Below are 23,311 nucleotides of genomic sequence, written 5' to 3'. Positions count from 1 at the left end.
AACAAGAAATGTCAAATAAACAAAACTCTCACCTTTGTCAATATTAATATTTTTAACATGGAACTACAACATAGACTGATTATCTTTATAGATTGAAACAAAGGTTCGTCAGCAAGGATAAAGAATATTAAAGTGCTCAGATTTGCTGCAGAAAACAGAACAAAAGAGTGAGCTACAACAAAAACTTGCTGGGGCATTAAAAACCACGCTGTGCATTGTAAAAAAATATAATGATATATACTTAAAATAACTGTAAGTAGTAAAACAATACAAACTGGACAAAGTTCAGAAACATTTTGAGTCCCCCTTCACTTGCACCACAGTGGTTAGGTCCACTGCCTGGTTTCCCCCTTTACGGCACCTACACACACAAGTCCGGGGGAGTTCAAATTGCTTCGTTAGTTGTGGAACTCCAGTAAGTAGGCTGGCAGTGGCAAGGCTATTTTATTCACTTTAAGCATCAGATGAAGTGATTATTTTCTCTTAAATACAGATGATGCTGAGTCATTAATTTCTTGTTTGTATGAAGGCTAAGCGCAAATAAAACGTGAACATTCATTTATTTTTACAGCTTTTATTTCTTAAATAAAGTCATGACAAAAAATTATGATAATTATTTCTTTTCATGAGTCCACAATATTAGTGATTATAACGTTACCTAGCTTGTTTGGTAGCTTCTTTGTGAACTGATATTAGCCAAATATTGTAGATCTACCGTTGTTTTGGGTTTTGCTCAATATGATGTTACGTGGCAGATCAGTGGGATGGCTGCTGTTGAATATCTAAGAGACCCCTCTGTCCCCGACGAACCTAAAATATCATGGAGGACGCAAGAAGTGAAATAGTCTTCTGTGTACACACATCCTATAGATGTAAAATTTTGGCTATATTATTTGTGTCCCTTTCAAAAATTGCCATGTCACGCACGTAGCCAATTGTGTTCTGCTATTTCTGCTCGGCTTGAATACAATGAACTGACAGTTGCACCCTGAATGGTCCAGCCCTATAATATATATATGTATATCCTGCTGAAAGAGGCCACTGCCATCATGGAATACCATTGCCATGAAGAGGTGTATGTGGTATAAAACATGCTTTAGGAAGATGGTACGTGTCAAAGTAACATCCATATGAATGCCAGGAACCAAGGTTTCCAGGCAGAACATTGTCCAGAACATTGGCTCAGTTCTCACATTCAGAGTGCCCATGCTGACCCCTATCCACCATCTAAAGTGCCTAAAATGGGCCAGTGAGTGTGAGAACTGGACTAAGCAATGGAATCAAGTGGTCTGGTCTGATGAATCACGTTTCTTTTAGATCATGTGGATGGCCAGGTGTGTCTGTGTCATTTACCTGGGGAAGATAAGGCAGCAGGATGCACTTTGGGAAGAAGGCAGGCTGGTGGAGGCAGTGTGATGCTCTGGGCAATGTTCTGCTGTTAAACCTTGGGTTCTGGCATTTATGTGGATGTTACTTTGACACGTACCACCTACCTAAAAATTGTTGCAGACCATGTACACCCCTTCATGGCAACGGTATACCATGATAGCAGTGCCCTCTTTCAGCAGGATAATGCACCCTGCCACACTGCAAAAATTGTTCAGGAATGGTTTGAGGAACATGTCAAAAGTTCAAGGTGTTGACTTCACCTCTGAATTCCCCAGATCTAAAGTCCAACTGAGCATCTATGGAATGTGGTGGACCAACAAGTCCGATCCATGGAGGCCCCACCTCACAACTTATATGACTTAAAGGATCTGCTGCTAACATCTTGGTGCCAGATACCACAGGACACCTTCAGAGGTCTACTGAAGTCAATGCCTCAACGGGTCAGAGCTGTTTTGGTGGTACGAGGGGAACATACATGAAATTAGGCAAATGGTTTTAATGTTGTGGCTGATCGGTGTATATATATATCGTTCATTGTTAGTTCATGATACGTAATGCATTAACTAATGTTAACAAATGGAACCTTATTGTAAAGTGTCACCCATACCATATATCTGCTAAAAATATATATTTATTCAACATTTATGAGTACATTACTATAAATGAGCTCAAAGCTAACACAAACAGGGTCATTAAGAGTTTTAGCCACCATATGAAGAAAAGAAAAATGTAGCCACCTTCATAAAACAACATCCTTATGACCAAGCCGGAATGAACACACAAGCGGTAAGCAGTACAGCTGTGCTTTGTCAGGTAACTTATTATTTTTATTCTTCATGTAGTAAACATCTAAATGAACTTGTTTTATTCAAATCAAAATTGTATTTAATATTAACAAATAAGCCTGACTACATATAGGTTACACCAACAAAAGTAATATTTAAGGGTTAAATGAGGTATTAAGTTAATGACTGCACATACTATACATATCTTTTACAGAAATTCTCAGCCATAGTTAGAGATCACTTACCTTCCTTACAGCAATGACTACTGGGTGAACATTATGTTGCATAATTAATATTCATGAGTCAAGATAATAAGGTTTAGAATTTGCCTATCCCCACTTTTTAGATCGTTCCAATGCAGTTCCTATTTGTAATACAACATCCATTCTCCCTAAACCACAAGCAGGTATATAAACATTAACAACACCAGCAGACAAAACAGCCCATTATTCCTCCACCTGCATTGGAGTTCCTGGAGTGGTGCATTAATGATGATATCCATTTGCAGACTGAGGCCTGGCGATGACAGACCTCAGTTGCACTTTTACTCATCCATGGCTAAGTTCACAGCTATCTTGCCAGTCCTTGTGCTCCCCATGGACTGCGTCGAATGCTGAGTGGGAGATGAAACAGCATCTCCTAAGGGGTAAACACTGGCAGCTCCTCTTAAAGCAACCGAGCGTCACGTTTTCTCACTTCAAAGAGCTTTGCATGCTTACTTTATACCTATTATGACAAAATTCTAACAGGGCTTGGGGTCTAATTGGGAAACTGATGGCAAGATGAGGATAAGAAGATTACATCAAGATGTGGAAAACCTTGCAGAGGTAAATTTGGATCATGAGAGCATGAAGGAGAAGATCTGCTTGTAGAATCAGACCAGATGTAACGGTCCTCTGACACAGCAGATACACGATGGCCTAGAGGTTATCAATCCAAGTATTGGTCCATGCTGGTGTATGAATGTAAGAAATAGTCTGTTGTGAGGCTTATGAAGTAGGAGTTATAAAGTAGCACAATCTTCTTTCTTTGTTCAATTTGTCTGGTTTCACATGCATCATGATAACACAACTAAATGAAAGCTTAAAGGGTTAGCTCTCCTAAAAATTTAATTCTGTTGTCATTTACTAATCCTCTTGTTGGTCCAAACCTGTATGAATTTCTTGCTTCCACGGAACACAAAATGAGATATTAGGCTGAATGTTAGCCTCAGTCACCATACACAAAAGTGAATGGTGACTGAGTCTATAAAGAAAAAATGTCATACAGGTTTAGATCATCATGAAGGTGAGTAAATAATGATATTTTCTGTTAAGATATTTGTTAAACAATAGACACATTAATTGTCATTTTATCCTATATTCTGTTAATTCATTATTTAAATTTATGAATTTAAGTGATATGATTATTCATTATTTAATATTGATTTATTAAACATTTATGACATGTCATTTGTGGATTTTTCATATCTGAGCCCATCATATCCACTATTGCCAATGATTAATCTACCTTATACTGTAAACCCTGGTACCACAGTAGCCTGATATGAAATGGAAACCAGCCATAAACCTCTCACATTCCAATAAAGTGATGACCCCTCCAAAAAACTAAATGGACCAGATTTACTGGATAATGATGAAGGCAGTGCCTGTAGCCAGAGCCAAGGGCAATGTGTTGGTGATGAATACACTAAAAGAGTTAAGTCAGGGGAAGGGCATTAGGGACAAGTGCAGTAGTGAATGATCACAATAGATCAATGGCTAGAGAAGTTGGGCTTTGACTTGGTGCCAGGCTGCTCACTTCTTGATTTATATTGTTTTTGGTGGGTGTTGGGCCACAAAGATGTAAAAGTGTGCCAGGCTGACTGCGTCACTCATCCGCACTCATCCGCTACAGAAAACTTTAAATGCACAACAACAAAGTTGAGAGTGTGCACTTCAAATTCTGCTTTAAAACAGTCTGACACTGGTGTTTTTAATGTTACCACTTTAATCACATTTTAGGTTGTCTGTGTACTTTTGAGTAGGGAATTAAGCAGGTGTGGATTGCAGGGGAATCAACCACTTAATTCAACAACAGATGTTCATGCAGTGGACTTCATTCTGGTCAACAAGGCATGAAGCCTTTCCACGCTGTTGCACTAATTCTGTTATTAGCTTGTGAAATGGAACTCTAACAACTGGTGCAAAATGAGGAACAGAGTGAAAGAGAGAGAGAAAAATGTATGGTACACATTCAAAGTGAAACTTTTTGGTTAAAATCAAAGACACACTTTGATTACACAACCGAAACATGTTGGTAAGTATATGACAGAATTTTCCCTTCCAAACATGCCAAAAGCATATACTGGCAATGAAGCTGTGAGAGCTTTGTTTATTTTTATTTTTTTTATTTATTTATTTTTTTCAGAAAACTGGCTGCACATGGAAATGCAATATCTAAGCCTATGCTGCAGTTTTCACATTTACCACAAGATGGCAGTAACTCAAATCGATAGAGAGAGAGAGAGAGAGAGAGAGAGAGAGAGAGAGAGAGAGAGAGAGAGAGAGAGAGAGAGAGAGACATGTGACTTTACTCTTGGCGGAAAACACTGCACAGCAACAGACCAAACAGCTACTCCTTTACATCCACTAGATAGGGATACAAATGTAGTCACACTGTGTTTCTCCCTTTCTCTTCCTCTGCCTCTTCATAAAAGACCACTTGGTATGTGAAACACCTTTCAAGAAGCCACATGACTGACATGTCACTCTCCTCTTCCAGGGCATTGTCATATAATGGAGTGGCAGACTATCCTGCCCCTAAAATCGATACTAGTAACCCAAGGTTGAATGAATTTCACCCTGCATTCCTAGATGTGTAATGAGAGGGACTTAGTAAAGGGTAGAGGTTAGTTTGTCAGATCTATAGCCTCTCAGATTATGAACTGAATGGCTGTGGTGAACGCTGTAGTTATAATCAAGCTTTGGCTGGTGAACATGGCCCAGTTAGCCCCAGCAAGTTGATGCCACATCGACACAAAGCCTGTTTCTCAATTGAAATGTAGTTTCTCTTATCCAAAAGTAGCCATGCATTATAATCCAGATCTAAATACCCATTAGCAAATATGGCAGCTGTCAGATCATGCTCTTCTGCGGGGTCCTGTGCCAGCTCAACACTGCCATAGAATGGGAATACAACTGATAGCTTTCTTTAGGAATAATAGTCCTCATCATTTGCAATACTAAACGTCTCAGAGCAGTGCACTTAAATTGACAGCTTTCTGCTCTGCCACTGACAGCCTCTCTATCAAATAAAAAAGAAAAATCCTAGGTGTTAATTTAAATCACCATTTTAACAACCAGTGTACATGTAGTGATAATCAGGCAGGCTAGAATGCAAGCTTTTATAACCAGCACACTCTTTCTGTATTAGTGTAACAGGAAAGAGCATCTCATGCATATCTATGAGATAAAGACACAAGGATGAATTAAATCTCAGCACCTCTGATTTTCACATTTTGTCCATACGTCAGTACAGTGATCCTCCACAACTCTCAGCGGACACCTCGATCGGACACCAAAACAAACAGCAAATGATTTATGGCAATGGGTAGATTTGAGTGACAGGATGGGGATGAATAATTGCTGGTGGCTGCTCTCGCTTCCTCGGTCCCATCGCCACTACATGCTGATGACTAATTACATCGCTAGCTCCACGGGCTAAGCGCCTGCAATTACACCTGGCTTCACTCAGGGGGTCTCTTTCACACTCAGACACACATAGTGTCACCCGCCATTATGACATGAACCAATCACAGCCCAGCAGCCACATGTATAAATGCTTTTTAAAAACTGATTGAGAGAGAATGTAAGGAAGAGAGGAGAGAGATAAAAAGAGAAGAAAATACATAGCATCTCAAAGTGAAGGTGAAAATGAGCACAGTGGGAAGATACAAGACAATTACTGATAGAGAAGAGTATACTATCGAGATATATATTTTGTATTTCTAGAGAGCATATACTGATAAATTAGTTTTATATGAGTAGTAATAGAACGATGTGCACTGGTCATTTTGAGATTATCGACATCGCCCCAACTGTGTCTGATCTACCAGCCTTTACTCTAAAATCTACTATAATACTTGACCTTATTTCAAATGTTTTTTATTATTATTATTTGTTTAATTTGACATAGCTGTTAGTGTCAATGGATAATTCACATTTTATTTGTTTCAGAATGTTTTTGAGGAATATTTAATGAAATTAATATTTATTTTAAACCAAACAATTTTGTGCACATCATATTTGCTTTCTTGTGATTGCAGAGTTATATTAGAAGTAGAAACATCCCTTTAGCCCCTGATAAAATATAAGAGAGTGTGACTGACCAATCAGAAAAGAGTATTCCAGAGAGCTGTGTAATAATAGCCAATGGCCATCTCACTCAGTGAGCCATTATGAGACTGTTATGCTTTTCACATAGAATGCAAGGGGCATGATGTATAAACTTGGGAACAAAAAATGGGCATTGAAATCTGCGTACACAATTTCCCACACATACAGCAGGATTTATAGCAAATAAACTTGGCATAAATATCTGCACGCCGTCCAAACACTCTTCTGTGCATACACTGTTTTACTGGTGTGTGAATTTGCAACTCCAAATGGCCAAGTAATGAACTGAAAGGACTGATTTTAAACTTTGCTTTTTATATAATAACCCATATTTGGAATGAAAAGAGAATGAGTTAAAAACTTGAATCAGAAGTATGTAACTGTTATGAAGCCAATATTAGGCTATTATACATTTTTACATACCTAAATGAAAATGCATTAAAATCTAAGCTGTGAAAAGGCATCTATCCCATGGCATCACATGGAGGAAATTTACTTTTAATGAAAGCGAGGATTTCTTAGCTCATAATATTTTTGATTCCCAAAGGCCATCTGCTTGAAATTGCGTTCAATAACAGAAAAGGCAACATTCAAATAAAGATGGTCTGTGATACGCACTTGACTCTGATTAAAGTGGAAAGGCCAGGTTATACAAACGTGTTCCGTAGTCTAACGGACCAATGCAAAGACTGGTGGTGGGCTGTCTGAATAGGTCTTATAAGAAACATGGCACTGTACATCCGCACACTGGTGCAGCACTGCACAGCATAGGCATAAAACGTCCTGCCTGCCCCATTTACCGGTAATCCCAACGTGAAACGCAATGACAACCCTGTTCATGGTAGCCTACTGAAAAACATTATGAAAAATACCATCCAAAACAAAAGATGAGCTTACACGTTGCACATTTTATTTATTTAGCTGTAATCTGATGATGTCAGACATACTTTTCTTAATCACTATCTTTGTTTTGCTTCGAAAAAAAATACATCTCTCAAGGATCTATAAAAACATTTTTATAAATTAACTAAGAAGCAAAATTACATAATTTAGGTTAGGTTTATGCTTAATACAATCACACATAATTTCCCAATGTTGTGAAAATAAGGCTTATATATAATATGATATATTCTCTGTAAACTAGTCCTAAAATATAATTATACTTCTCAGGTAAATTGATTTTGTTTAACGGATGTTAATGCACTGAAGAGATAGATCAATATTTAAGTAATTTTTAACTTAATATAGTAATTACTTAGTAATTATTAAGATTAATGATAAACAATTTTGGGTGAACTATGCCTTTAAGAGAACTTTGCATAGGTTCTGGCATATGTACGGTTTTATAAATCTGAAAACGTTTGTGCCTACACAAAATCTGACTTTGAGCGTACGCACACTTGAAAATGAGAAATCTATGGCAAGTTTTATACATAAGGCCCCAGATGTTTGTGAAATAACAGTTTTAGAAGGTATACTTAATTTCCTGCCAACCAAATAATCATTTAAACACATCTACAATTAATTTTGATAAATCTATGAATATTCAGAAAAGCTGCAAATAATTCAGACAGATCTGCATATATTTGACAACTAATCACTGATATCTTCAGATGTCTAGCAGGGTAAGGCCCAGTTCTTGGCACTGTTAGTTTATAATTAATTCATACATCACTCTCTATGAAGTCCCCACCAGGTCACATTAATAATCATTACTGATGTTAAACAAAGACAGAAGGCATCTATCACCCATCAAGATCTAAGGCTAGATTGCCCACACATATGTACAGAAACACACAGGCAAAAAAATAATAAAAAAAACTAAAAAAAAAAAACGAACAAATGGGCTGTGCAAAAACAATAACACAGCACTCAGAACACTGTATATGGGTCACAGTAAAAAATGTTTTTAGTCAGGTAACCCCAAAAATATGCATAATATGGCAACATCTGAAGTAATTGGTTTTATTTAAGTAAACCATATTATTTCATATGACTGATTCAACCTAATTGCATTAACATACGGACACAAACGTGAAAAATATATTTGTTTTTAAGTCAGATAAGGAAGGGATAGATACTTGGTAACAATGGCTCAATTTTGTATGCTTGGACACAGAAGCAATATAATTTGCAAGTAGAAATTAATCCTGGTTAATCAAAATCATCAAATATGGACACACAGTATAATATATAATAAAACATTTAATAGGCTGTTAGAAATAACTAAGTGTTGTTTGTTTCTGATCTCTAAGGACTGTAGTGGCTATAAAAGGGCAGTATATTTCTTCCATCAAAGAGGCATGAGGGAGAGGGAGTGAAAGAGGGCTCAATCCTTAATTGCAGTGCATAAATTAAGAGGGCTGAATAGCAACATGCAATTTGTCTGTGATGCCAGCAAGCATAGCGATGTGAGACACAAAAGTAATTTGTGATCGACCGATACGTGTTTTTTAATGGCCAATGCTGATATCCAAAGAGCATGGTGGCCGATGCAATGCCAATATATCACACAATTTAATATAATAAATAACATAATATAAAAGAAGGAAATAACTGTACACATAGTAGTCCAGCCACCATGGATGGCATGTCCATGTTAGCAATTGCATTTACTCAAAAAATACTGAATAAGTGCATAGTGAGGAAGACGTTTACCTACAGCACACGTGAAGCGCTTTTACTTTGAAGTTGCACTTACACGCTCGTGCGGATCCAGTGCGAGCAGCAATCTCCTGACAGTTTAAAAGGCCTGGATTGCCTGCTTGAATTGTCACGGAGTGACTATTATGACTTGTGAATCAAAGGACTTTTGATCCTGATCCTGACGTTTATGATTCTGGCTGATGGAATACCTGCTTCAGAGGAAGATTTTAGATGAGCGCTTGATTGGAAGAAAACGCTGGAGTTTTGTGAGGTTCGTGAAATACATATTTTTAAACAAGATCTCTGCATATTTGCAGACTGTATATAATAGAAGTTTTATTGATATTTGCCTTTTATCATTAGAAACGTTACAAGGAACTGTTGAGGAGAGACTTTTAGAATATGTGTTTCAGAGGAAGATTTATGAGTGCTCCACAGGATGCTTGATCTGCTGAAGTTGTGTGAGGTTCGTTTATTACATCTGTTTAAATGAGATATGTGCATATTTGCCGACGGTATATGATATTAGTTTTATTGATATTTGCCTTTTATATCATGAGACAAGACAGTTAAAAGTTACAGAGAACTGTTGAGGAGAGAGAGGGAGAATGAATCAGGCGAGCACTTTAACTTTATGCGCTTAAACGTGTCTGCCGCGGCTCTGATATGCGGACCATCTAAATGAGACTGTGTTGCACACCAGTCTATTATTGTAGTAACACGATGGCATGTAACAAGAAAATGAACCATTACTGGAAGTTTACATGTCTTCATGCAAGCAGGAGATCCTCAGCACCCTCAAGAAACAAATTAGCCAAAGGGGAAAATGTATATGCTGATGCGATAATTAAAAGATTCGTAATATTGTCAGATTTATTGGCCTTGTTGATATATTGTCGACCACTACCTGCCAAATCCTGCATTATTTACTTCTGCAACTGTTTAATTAAGCTCTGACATGATTCTTCCTTCATCTTCTCTGCACCTACCCTCTTTCTAATATCTTTTCCCAGCAGGAGAGCGAGAAAGAGGAGTAATGTGGGAAGGGAATGAGAGAAGAAACAATTGAGTGGATACAAGAGATAATCGTTCCCTGGTATACTCTGAAGCAGAATACAAGCAGTAAAAAGCTGTTATGCTGTTATACTAAATATCAACCATCTCGGTTGTTTAAAGTCCTTTTTATAACATTCTGTTGGTTTGGAGAAGTGGTCCTCATCATTAAGCCGAGTTGTTTGTGATTTTTGCAGATGGGCTTGCAATCCACAGGGAAAACAGAGGCTGGACTAAGAGAGTCCCAGACCAGCACCATGCCAGGTGGTTAACAGCTGGAAACTGACAAGCATCGATCCACTGCACAAGAGGGACCCCAAAACCCAAGGGGCTCTTGACACCACCTTAACTCTTCATTGCCTAATGCACATACACACACATGGATGCAAAGGTATCTCGAATTGACACACAAAAGCATTTAGGTGAATAAATTCCCAAAATAAAATACTGTAGTTTGTTTTAATGTCTGCTCTCTCTTCTGTTGCTGCATATCGTTCTAATGACACCAGCCCAGTTGATAGATGAGTCTACAACAGACTTGGTTTCTTTTGGTTTCTTCATTTGGAACTTAAATATGAATAAACAGGTTAGGGGCTTGAAATACTACCTTATATGGCCACACCCAAAATATTTAGTAATTGCGTATGTTAATAAATCACTATAAAAACACATATAAACAACTTAAACCTTGTAACCAACCTAACCAACCAAAAAGTTCTGGAATTCTTTTTGGAATTTATAGTAGACTTCTTTTAGCTCGAGTTATACTTCTAGCCAAGATAAAGATTTAAGATAAAAAAAATTGCACTTGGTCTAATCTAAACACACCTGAAGGCCCCATTTACACCATTAAGATGTTTTTTGGAAAATTCGATCACAAATGGACAGACGAGATGAGACATCACTGTTTACACCTGGTCATAATACTCTATGCGTCACTTTTGACTATTTGAGTTTGGATTTCGAGGGGAGAGTGTCTGATTTGATGATGTCATACAGTTCATGAATGGCATAAACTGTATATGTTACTGCATGATATAGTAATAAAGCGCAAAAAGTAACAGAAGCTAAATAAAGCATGAAAAAAGTGCAGCACTATTTTTCCCTATTACACTTGCATTTAAACGAAACACAAATGAGATGTTAAGAGCAAAATTATTTGAGTTATTTTAATGGAGTGCCTGTATTAACTGAGCTTCAGATGTGTGTGCTTGTCCTCTGTGTCACAGAAATGTTGATTTCAGGCACAGTAAAGACGTTCTGTGAAATTCTTGTGCATGTACAATGTATGTATTCGCAATGTATGTATATAAAAAAATATATATATATTCTTTTCACACCGCACACAAGCTTAAAGCTTAAATTCTTGTTTTCACATCAATTGATTGACAAGTAATCAGGTGGTGCTTCGCTGCTGTTCTAACATATTTGAATGGATTAGTGTGTGGACCAGGCGATATAACTATATATATATTGTGGCAATGATATTATTTAATGTGTGAACCAATAGAGATTTTGCTATATTGTGTAAATATATATGTCGTGATATGTAAATATCCATGTGCACACCATGGGCTTATCTATCAGTGGGCAGGGCTTCAAGTGAGACTGAGAGAATTGAAGAAACATGGGTAGAGTTTTTCTGGCATTGAACATTTTTCTGCAACCACCCGAGCAAATTTAATGACCTTCATCACGCATTTGGCAATTTAAAAGTGCTAAATCTTCTCATCTGACAGAAAAATCTTTCATGTGACTGTGGCGCGTGCTGTCTCTGGAGCTCAGAAATGCACGCAAGTCCAGCAGGCTTTCCGATATTTGTGCTCCAGAGACAGGAGAGCTCAAGCTACTCAAAAATGTTTGACCCAGGAAAACTCCTAATGGGACAACTCCAGAACAGATCGAGAAAATTAAGAGGAGCTTGTTATTAAAACAGGTGTGGCATGGTGTACAGAGCAGAAAATTTAATCAGCAAACAGTTTCGTATGAAATAATACAAGCAATCTGTTTTACCTCCTCAAAATGAGGCACACAAAAGAATATTAAGATAGACAAATGATGAACTATGCATTATGTATTGCATCATGTATTTATTTATTTTGCAAGTGATTTTTATTTTCTTGCAGAAGATCTTACGTTTCTTGAGCAAAGTTTCTAATACTAACAATAATATTGATCAACAACATTTTAAACTGAAATTTGGCATGCTATTATATTAAGCATTTTGGTAAGGTTGATTTTTTTAAACAACTTGATTTTTATTTATTTACTTTTGTCTGTCTTGTTCCAAATAAAGAGCAAGTAGTTTTAATTATAAAGTATTTAATTAACTGACTGGAGTTCCAAAAATAGCATTTTGTAGCAAAGTTTTATTGATTTTCCAGAAATCTTTTACTATATCATGATATATATCGTTATCGCGAAATAAAATAAGATTTTGGTCATATAGCCCAACCCTAATTAGCATTTACACTATGAGCCCAATGTGGTCACATGCATTTTCGACTGCATTCGACCACCTCAGCATGAAGTTGAAGTGTCAAATCTCAAAACGATTTCAACCCCATTTCAGCTAGTCTTTAGCATCATACCCTTTCAAATGGATCACATTGAAATCATCTTCTTCTTCTTCTTTCGGCTGCTCCTGTTAGGGGTCACCACAGCGGACCACCTGTGATTTGTATATTTGACTTGGCACAGGTTTTATGCTGGATGCCCTTCTTGACGCAACCCCCAGTGGCTGGGGGACTCTCTATAAGGTATTCAAATTATCATTATTAAATAAAATGCGGATGACTTTGTGTATGTTCATGCACATACTGTACATGGCAGCGCAGGGCAACTTTGCTGTTTATTTTGCAAACATTTAAAATCCAACATTGTTTTTCCTTTTGTCTGTCCTTTTGTTAAGGGGAGCTGTTGAGGAGGCAGAGTCTCCCAGTGCATTATCATGCTGATACACTGTGAAATGTAAGCAACTCCCAAAGGAAGCAATATTTATGAGCGGTTAACCATGTGATTCTATGTGGAAACACGTTCCTGTAACAAAGAGATACAATGTTTTGTCTGGAATATCTGAAGTCTTTATTATGGTCTTGTCCATTAATTTGTCCATTAGATAGGGTTGTCACTGTAGAGTTAATCTCAGCCCCAGACATCAATTCCCTGGACCACCCGTAGTCTGTTTACTGACCGTCTAATGCAAAGCACTGTATCAATCTGATTAGCTGGATTTACTGTCCGCTTGGAAACAAAGTCTTTATATAAGGTACCAGGATGACACAACAAGCTCTTTTGAGGAGGAACTAATCACTAGATTTGCCAGGATAGTGGCATCAAATCTTAGAGGAAACATACACAAAGTTTAGTTTGAGAAACTATATATCATTCTAGATGTTAGCTAGCTATCCACAAGCATCTGTACTCACTACTGTTGTACTTATTATTGTGGTATAATCTATTTCAGATGATCCCAACCAAAAACATAAAATGCACATATGGGTTATCAGACTGACTGTTCTGTATAGGTGGGCAGCTTTTGGCTAAAATGAGCAACGATGTAGACCAGACTTTATGTTGTAATCAAAAGTCTGGCTTTGTGAGATTACTGTAGAATGGATTTATAGACTGGTGTTAAAAAGTTGTTTTAGTACATGAAATGCTCCTTTCTTCTTACAGAATATTTCATTTTTATTATTATTTGTATGTATATAGCTTCATATGGCTGGAAGTGCACTGTGAAGGCCTGAGGAGTTTATGAAACAATGGCCAAGCTAGAAAAAAATGCTTAATTCTTTTAGTGTAATTATCCAGGGAGAGTTCTTGGCAGCACTTTAATTTGGCATCAAAGTCAAGCTACCATGCTATCTGGCTTACAGTCACACCGTAAATTACACTCAGCGCATTCCTCCAGATGTGTGTGTGTGTAGGAGAACCTAGTAGTTCAGTTCTCAATATTATGTTCTCACATTATCTCTCTTCTGATACAGTTATGGTATACCTGGATGCTTGTAATGCAGTTCCATGTATGCAAATATACAGCATTATAAAGCATCATCATAAACAGCACCCACCTCGTTCTGAAGTTAGCTGGATGAGGGTGTCCATCGTAGAGGGATAAAAAGTCATAGTCCTCCTCCACCGCGAATGACTGAAAGACTATTTGAATTCGGTTGCCCTCCTCTGCTACAATAACCCATGTACAGTTTGCCCCGTTCTGATATCCATATGGAAAACCAGGACTTTCAATAGTCCCGTTCCTCCCTTTTAAAGTTCCACCACATGTATATATGAAACCTGTGAACAAATCGAGAGGGATGTTCATTAGTATATGCAGTGTATGACAAAAATGAGATGTTCCAGTTCTGTAATATTGATACAAATATAGATACCATGTTCCAAGATCTATATAGATCTATGTTCCAAAATTGCAAACAACATAAATATCATAATGAACTCCATTCAAAGACAGTAAATACCAATGGAATCATAAAGAAACTATACAAAGGCTCAGCAGGAAGCCACAATCAGACTCAGCATGCCAAAACTGTTAGCAACAAATCTATGTTAATTCAAGGTGGATCGGATTCCAATTCGGAGAGTACACAGCTATGTACAGTAAATGCTAAAATGCTTGGATTGCCTATGTGTTTTAACCATTTGGCCTCTGCTTGCTCTTACTTCTTGATTTATGAGGGCAGTAATTATTATAATTTCTTTGCTCTCTTAAAATTAGATTCTTAAAAGTTATTTTTTTTTATGAATATGAAATAATAATAATAATAATTTCTCCTAAAATAAGTTGCTCTGTTTGTTTTAAAATTCTGACAAGCCGGACATATGAAAACTGGCACAACCAATGTTTGGAGCATGAGCATTTGGGGAATCTGTTGCAGTTTAGTTTGGTGATGGGACATACTGTGCCTATATAATCCAAAACTGCAAAATCGAGCAGACTGGAAAAGTATTTACCTTTAAGGTGAGGCAAAATATGAATTGTATAGCTGCGCTGTTCCAAAATATGCCAAGAATATTGTCCAGTGTTCTAAGTAAGGCAGAGTCACTGTAAAAATATAAAGCTGCAAGAGGGTTCCTCAGATGCCACACCAGAAAAACCCTCTAGAGATCCTCCAAACATCCTTTAAAGGAACTCAAAATATCCTATTTATGTACTCAATTAACTTAAAAATATACTACAAGTGCATTGAAGCGTTTCTCTTATGAGAGATTACTGAAGAAACCATTAATAGTCCTTAGGAGTTCTTTAAAGTTCTTGCAGGAACTAAGAATATATTTCTAAGAGAAGTGAAAGGGTTTTTCAGAGGTTTCCACCAGTGTGGCAATTGATAAATCCTAAATAGTATATTTTAATTGTTTTTATAGTGTAAATGTATGTGTTAAAATATTCAGGTTTGGCTTTATGGTCAGAATGCACAAAGTATATGGCAGTTTTATTGGATATTGTGAGACAGTGGATCATTTTATAAAGGGCCTGTTTCACAGGCTTTCTAAGAAATTAAATAACATATTGAGTTATGCAAAGCTTGTTTGTATAATTAAAGCAATCTTCAATTAGGAGCTACTGTGAAGAGCACAATGGAAATTTCATATTTTACACTAAGATGCTTTTTCTGTGCAGACGGCATTCAATAGATTACTTTACATAATTAAAAAATAAAATAACCCCAAACCCAATTTCATGATCATATACATAGGTAACAATGCAGATTTTATTTAGAACAAAATACACAACTCAGAGCTTAGGTCCCACAGAAAACAGCTGTGCAGTTGATACTGCACATGGCAGCAGCCAGGCAATGTATTAGTATCCCTTTTGAGCTTTGTAAGTTATAATTTATCGCCGAATTGTGAGAGGAATTGATCTTGGTATGTCTCAAATGGATAGCCATTTTGCCCTCTCTCACCAATGAATTCAACACAGGAGTAGCTCGAGCAACCCAATTCCCCGAATCCAATTTGATGACTAATGAATCAACTAAAGCAGTTTTATCAAGTATTACAACACAAAACCTGGGCTTATAGCATACTTTTCTAAGGTAAAGTCTTTCTAGATCTAATCAACATCGAGCTGGGACAATCATTTGGAGAATTTGTGGGAATGTGGCCACTATAAACAGCATTTATCCAGCATTTGACATCACCACCCCATGCTCTGCTGGAGGAGCATCCTACTCTAGCCCTGGGCTATACAGTAGACTGTGATAATTGTCACTTATTATGTTCATGACATGTTCTAACTGAATATACTGAGTTAAAGTTAGAAACATGAACAGTAATTTTAGAGTTTCGCAAATTTAAAGAGTATCTACTGTACATAGCATTGTCAGAAATTCAAGGTCATTTCAGGCACCTTTATGTGAGAATATTATTTTTCTAATGATATAAAACTGTTCTTCTGAATCAAATCAGTTAATAAACTGAATCAATAAATTCTCAATATAAACAATAATGACTATTACCTATAAAAGTAACTGTGCAAGATAATTAACCTCATGCAACCCAGTTTACACATGTGTGGATGCTGTGTTATGGCTTTGCATTACACATTGCATAATTTAAATTAATTGAACCTTTTCATGAGTAGGGTCTAAATTCCTCTGCAGTGCCCCCTGGAGTAAGTTATTTTTGCACGCGACACTGCACAGAGGGAGGCAGAGTGTAGGGGGCTTAATTTGTCTAGAGCCACTTTTCACCCGTTCTGTTCCTGACGAGCTTGCTGCACAGCACCTAACAACAAACCCAGTACGAGAGAGTCGTGAACAAATGACTCTTTTGAAACGGGTCTTTTTCATGAATCACCCAAAAATAAGTTTAAATCAGATTCACTTTCTCAGTGAATCAACCGTCAGTGAGCTTACAATTGGGAGCGAATACATTTGAAAATGAGAGTCCCATGTGTATTTGGGGCTTCTTTATAATTAAAAGTCCTGTATTCTGTACCAATTTGATTTGATTGGGATTGAAGCAGCACAATAAACTGCATATGGGATTTTCAATTTGCACTCCTGTCACTGTGTCTGGGCCATCCGGTAAAAGGTAATATTTTAAAACAATTTGTCTGTCTGTCTGTCTGTCTGTCTGTCTGTCTGTCTGTCTATCGATCGATCGATCGATCGATCGATCGATCGATCGATAGATAGATAGATAGATAGATAGATAGATAGATAGATAGATAGATAGATAGATAGATTATATATATATAATCAAGCTTTTAAAAATAAGGACAATTGAGGGACACAAATTGCAACAGTTACACAAGGTGCAAACATTCATTGATTCTCAAGAAGACATCACACTTCTATATTCATACTATATGTAAATATCTGTAGATTATGAAGAGCAGTACTAAATAAAAAAAAGATTTTTCCTCTTATATTTGTATAAATTATGAAAGGGGTGTGAACATTTGTGAGACAAAGGAGAATGCAAACTTATCTTCTCAACTATACTGAATATACTGTTTATTAAAACTTTGATCAGCTGTCTTCCTTTTCTTTGGCTATCTTGTTTCTGAACAGCAATCTGAATCGAGTAATTCTGTGATTTGGTGACTAAAAACAGCCAATGGTTTCAGTTTAGGAGCCAATGGCTCCTAAGTAATTTTTTTAGTCTAGAGCCCTGTATTGTAAACAAGTCCTGATATTTAGCTTTAGTCATTACAGGCAGCAACTTTGTTTCTATTTTTTATTTTGCCAAGTCTATTCATTATCTTTCACAACCAAAGGCATGTGCACGATCTGCTTCCTGCCGCCACTGATTGTTCAGTGGCCCGTCAGTGATTCAGTGTGAAGGGCGGAAGCCCTCCAGGCTCTAATTGCACCATAAGCTGCCATGGGAAATTAGCACCAACGTGGTTGCCCATGACTGCAAGAAAGAAGACACATACACAGTGCTATATGAACAATGATTAGTCTGGGCAACTTCTTAGTGTAGAACAAGGGGGCAGACTGTGTGTGCGAAGGTTAAGGCTGGTCATACGGTCACTGATGGTCAGTTGAGACACTGACAAGATACAAGGAGATAGAAGACACGTAACACACTCTACAGCACTGGCTTTTTATTTTTCTTAGAAAATTTTAAGGCCCTGATTTACCAAGATCCCAATAAGGAGTAATGATTTATTTATAACAAATTGTGTGTGTGCTTTGTAAGCCTATTGAAGGTGATTTTCTAACACAAGTTTTTAAACTATCCATTGTGAATGTTGCTCTATTTTGGTGCTCACATATGAAATCTCAAACCACAAAATACCTATATCACAGGTCAACTCTCATGCACAACCAAGTTTATCCAATTGATGGACCCGTACAAGAGACTCAGACCTGAAAACACTGCAAAAATAATGAACTTACTAATGATGTTTGTCTTATTTTCCTGTAAAAATATCTAAACACACTTGAAGCAGAATGACAGAACATACCAAGTTGTGCTTTTAGATTTTACAAAGAAAAGGAGGGACAATTCAAAATAAGTTTTGTGGTAATCAACATTATGACAAAAATGTTGTCAATTAAGCATATTTAACCCGGAATATTCCTTTAACAATTATCACTAAGGTGAGGGTTAGTACTATAGTTATTCAAGAGTTGTGAAATGCTGTAAAAAAGAAAAGCATTTGTTGTTGTTTGTAATAACTGTTGAAACAATGCTACTAGCCACAAAAAAGGGTGTTGTTTGTTTCCAACTCATATAATTTTGTTTTGCTAACTTCATTTTTGCCTGCACTAAAAGTATGCTTGATTTGTTAGTTTTTAGACATTGTTCATGTGCACCTCCACAATAGGATATGTAGGATAGCAAAAAAAAAGACACTATCATTACTGAAGTGTAAATTGTCATTAACTGACTAGTGCATAGATAGCTTCTGAGCAACTTTCAAGAGAATGCTTTACTTAATTACTGAGAAAAAGTTAAACACTAAACACTGTTTTAAACATCTATATATGTATACCACGACCATTGTTTATATAGTCCATTTTTCAATCTTTTTACTGTATTGAAAGACGTATGAAAGTAAAATTTGCTAGAGCTTTGGTCTCCAAGGAATCATACTAACAAACTCTATAGCAAAGCTAAAATTAGCTTTGAGAGTAATTTTGGTTAAATGCAAGTACATGCTAGCCACATAGAGTTTTCCATTGATGAGGAAATAAATCTCTTTCCTTGTAAGCAAATGTGCAGTCCCCAGCGATGGAATGCTAGGCTTAAAGACTTTCTAGTTCCCACCTTTCTTAAGTAGCAAGATTAATACAGAGATTTTTGCCCACTACACTTAATACTCAGCAAAGCATCTCAGAAGCTGCTGATGAAGAACAAACTGACATACCCATAATGAAAAAAAAAAACACCTAATTAAGATATACTATTTACAGTTTCTCTCTTTTTACCCTTAAGTGGATAATTAACATGGGGAAAAGAGTACAGCTGGATATGTGGACTTAAGGCACCTACACAACTGGTACAGAAATAAATCAGAAGACTACAAAGTTTTCAGGAGATTTAGTTCCCTTCCGAGGGAACTCGCACTGCGTCGTTGAAAACGACTCTTTGGGGAACGCTCCTTAGCGTGCGCCTCTGAAGTATGAATGAAACTATTCCAATCTTGATTGGTGTTGCGTCATGGCGTAACATGTGACGGCATAACCGGATGCATAAAAGTGGCGCCGGCACACATACACATTAGCTTTCAGCTCTTCAGCAAAGCTCTATGTTGAAATTGTTTGTCTTATTTGGTGTTGTTTGTCTGATTTAAAAATATTATGGCCACCGAACAGTTCAAGAAGTCGTGCACCCCTGCCCTCGTTTCATTACGGGTAGGGACACGCACGCTTTATGTGTGAACTGTTTGGGGCGCTTACTGCCTGAGCAGCTCTCGAGGGATCTGCCTGTAAAAGTTGATGAAGCACTACCCATGAGAGTGCTGCGCTCCGGTTGGCGTGCTTTGATGAGCACGGTCAGGCTCGCGTTCCCCACGGTTTTGGTCCAGCGTCTGTTGAGGCAGCGGCGATTGAGATCAGCGGGGTTACGCAGCGGATTTTGCAGATGAGAATGAGACTGCTGCGGCACTTTCTCATTCTTCGTTTGAGGATCCGAGCCTACTGTGTGTGGTGCAGAAGCCAGCGTCGCGGCTTCTTCTGCCCATGATCAGGTCCCGATGCTTGAGCTCACTGCTTCGAGGAAGTGGATATGCTCAGCATCGATCGCGGTCGACCGTGAGCCAAGCACGCCGGTTTTTGGCCAAGCTTATGAGGAGCTGATTGAGGTTATGGCGCGTGCGTGGCCAGACTGAATATCAGCTGGCCACAAAATGAGCAGGAGCGCAAGTTGAAAGCAAATTAGGCGTGCGTTTCCTGCGGCACAGATCACAACCTCAGCGCCCGGGGTTTGCCGTTTTCCCGATCTCCACAGAGCGAGATCGTGGGGTAAACCGCATTAGATCCGTATCTCCAGCCCCAGTGTTTGATTACAGAACGATGTTTTGGGGGCGCGGGATATGGGCTAAAACCCGCGCTGCCTAGTAAGCCCTGCAGAGATACATCTGCTTTAATAAGTAGGGCTTACATGGCGGCACACTAAGCGGTGTAGGTTTCCGCCCGTCTCTGGCGCTCGGGCCACATCAATTTCCACGAGCGCACACTGTATGTTAGGTGTCAAAAAAAAAAAAAAAATATATAAAAAAAAAAAAAACAACAAGCATCAATTGTGGTCACAAGAACCATATCGACTAAATCCTGCGGTCTCTCGCTTCAGGAAGTCGAGAACAGTGCTTGAAAAACACCGGGAGGCTGGTTCCCTTAGTTGAAGCTTGGGAAAGAGGTCCTACCGAGGTGGTAGAACCTCGGAGGGCTGCCCCACTGCAGAGCAACCGAGGTTGCTCTGCAGCGGAGTCCTCAGGAAATCGGTGTCGGTTCCGCCGTCTTTGGCGCTCGGGCCACATCAATTTCCAGCGAGCGCACACCGTGCCGTTAGTGTCAAAAAAAAAAAAACAAGCATTAATGGTGGTCACAAGAACCATATCGACTAAATCCTGCCGGTCTTTCGCTTCAGGAAGTCGAGAACAGTGCTTGAAAAACACCGAGACCAGCCTCGAGAGGCTGGTTCCCTTAGTAGAAGCCGGGAAGAGGTTCTACGAGGTGGTAGAACCTCGGAGGGCTGTCCCCAGCTGCAGAGCAACCGAGGTTGCTCTGCAGCGGAGTCCTCAGGAAATCGGTGTCGGTTCCGCCCGTCTCTGGCGCCGGGCCACATCAATTTCCAGCGAGCGCACACCGTGCCGTTAGCGTCAAAAATAAAAAACACACATCAATTGTGGTCACAAGAACTGTATCGACTAAACCCTGCGGTATCTCGGCTTCAGGAAGTCGAGAACAGTGCTCGAAAAACACCGAGATCAGCCTCGAGAGGCTGGTTCCCTTAGTAGATTTTGTTGAGGCATGGAATCATCTTCCCAACATATCTGCATGGGTCCTGCATATAATAAAATCAGGGTACAGACTGCAGTTCGGGCACCACCCCCAAATTCTCTGGGGTGGTGCAGACTACAGTGGTTCGGAGCAGGCTCAGGTGATGGAACAAGAAGTGCAATCTCTGCTGCTGAAGGAGGCCATAGAGCGTGTTCCTCATTCAGACAAGGAGTCCGGTCTTTACAGCCGGTACTTTATAGTTCCAAAAAGGATGGGGGTTGAGGCCGATTTTAGATCTCAGAGTTTTGAACCGGCCTTTGAGGAGGTTCAGGTTCAAAATGCTTACCATTCCTGTCATCGTGAGTCAGATCAGATCCGAGGACTGATTTGTCACGATAGATCTAAAATACGCCTATTTTCATGTACCCATCCTTCCATGTCACAGGAGGTTCCTGAGGTTAAGCTTTGGGTGAAGCTTACCAATATCGGGTTCTTCCGTTCGGCCTAGCACTCTCTCCCGCACATTCACCAAATGTATGGATGCAGCTCCTGCTCCTCTGAGACTTCAGGGCATCCGCATACTGAATTATATCGATGACTGGCTCATTCTGGCCCAGTCTCGAGAAATGGCGATTCGGCATCGAGATGTAGATCCTTGGCCATATTCGAAGTTTGGGGTTGAGACTCAACACAAAAAGAGTGTGTTACAACCATCCCAGTGCACAACATTTCTGGGTGTTGTGTGGGACTTCGATTCACGATGCAGGCACGCATGTCTCCTGCGCGTGTCGAGTCCCTTATGGCGATAGTGTCCGGGTTAGAAGCTAGGCCAGGCCATCACTGTAAAGCAATTTCAAAGACTGCTGGGCCTCATGGCAGCGGCATCCAACATTGTACCGTTGGGCCTTCTACACATGAGGCCCCTCCAGTGGTGGCCGAAAGCCAAGGGTTTTCCCCAGCGGGAATCCATTTACGTATAATCAGAGTAGCAGCGCAGGTGCCTTAGTTCTCTGCTAATATGGAAGAAACCTTGGTTCCTGTCCCAAGGGCCAGTGTTGGGGCGTCATGTGGCGGAAAACCGTTTCGACAGGCGCCTCCCTCACTGGCTGAAGCCTTGATCATGGGCGGCAGCTTTGCCAGGGGTCTGTGGCAGGACCATCATCATTCTTGGCACATAAACTGTCTAGAGATGTTGGCTGTGTTCAGGGCTCTGAGGAGCTTCCTTCCAGACATCAAGGGTTACCATGTCCTGAATGCGTTCGGACAATACATCAGTGGTAGCTTATCTGAACCGACAAGGAGGACTCAGATCGCGCCCTCTGTGCAGACTGGCGCATCAGATAATTCTTTGGTCCCAAGGGAAAATACTGTCTATCAGAGCAATGTATATTCGGGGGTTCAGAATCAGGGAGCAGACATCCTGTCGAGGCAGGGGCTGAGGCCGGGGAATGGAGACTTCATCCAGAGGTGGTGAAGTTGATATGGGACAAATTTGGACCATCAGAAGTGGATCTGTTAGCGTCTCGAGGCGTCCCACTGTCCACTTTGGTTCTCCCTCTCACATCCAGCCCCACTGGGGTTGGGCGCCATGGTACAGGCTTGGCGAGGCTTAGCCTGTGCGCATTTCCCCGATCGCTCTGCT

General features: G+C 39.1%; 1 protein-coding gene across 1 annotated transcript in view; it reads right to left on the bottom strand.

Moving 5' to 3' along the window:
* The window catches only part of LOC127619812 (CUB and sushi domain-containing protein 3-like), a 639,489-nt gene that overhangs the window by 537,413 nt on the left and 78,765 nt on the right, over positions 1 to 23,311 (bottom strand). The window contains exon 2 of the mRNA XM_052092811.1: positions 14,323 to 14,545. Within this exon, the coding sequence (XP_051948771.1) occupies positions 14,323 to 14,545 (223 nt within the window). The remainder of the gene's footprint in view (positions 1 to 14,322; positions 14,546 to 23,311) is intronic.

The sequence above is a fragment of the Xyrauchen texanus genome, chromosome 26 (genome assembly GCF_025860055.1).
Source record: "Xyrauchen texanus isolate HMW12.3.18 chromosome 26, RBS_HiC_50CHRs, whole genome shotgun sequence".
Lineage (NCBI taxonomy): Eukaryota > Metazoa > Chordata > Actinopteri > Cypriniformes > Catostomidae > Xyrauchen > Xyrauchen texanus.
This window is presented reverse-complemented; position numbering and strand designations above follow the sequence as displayed.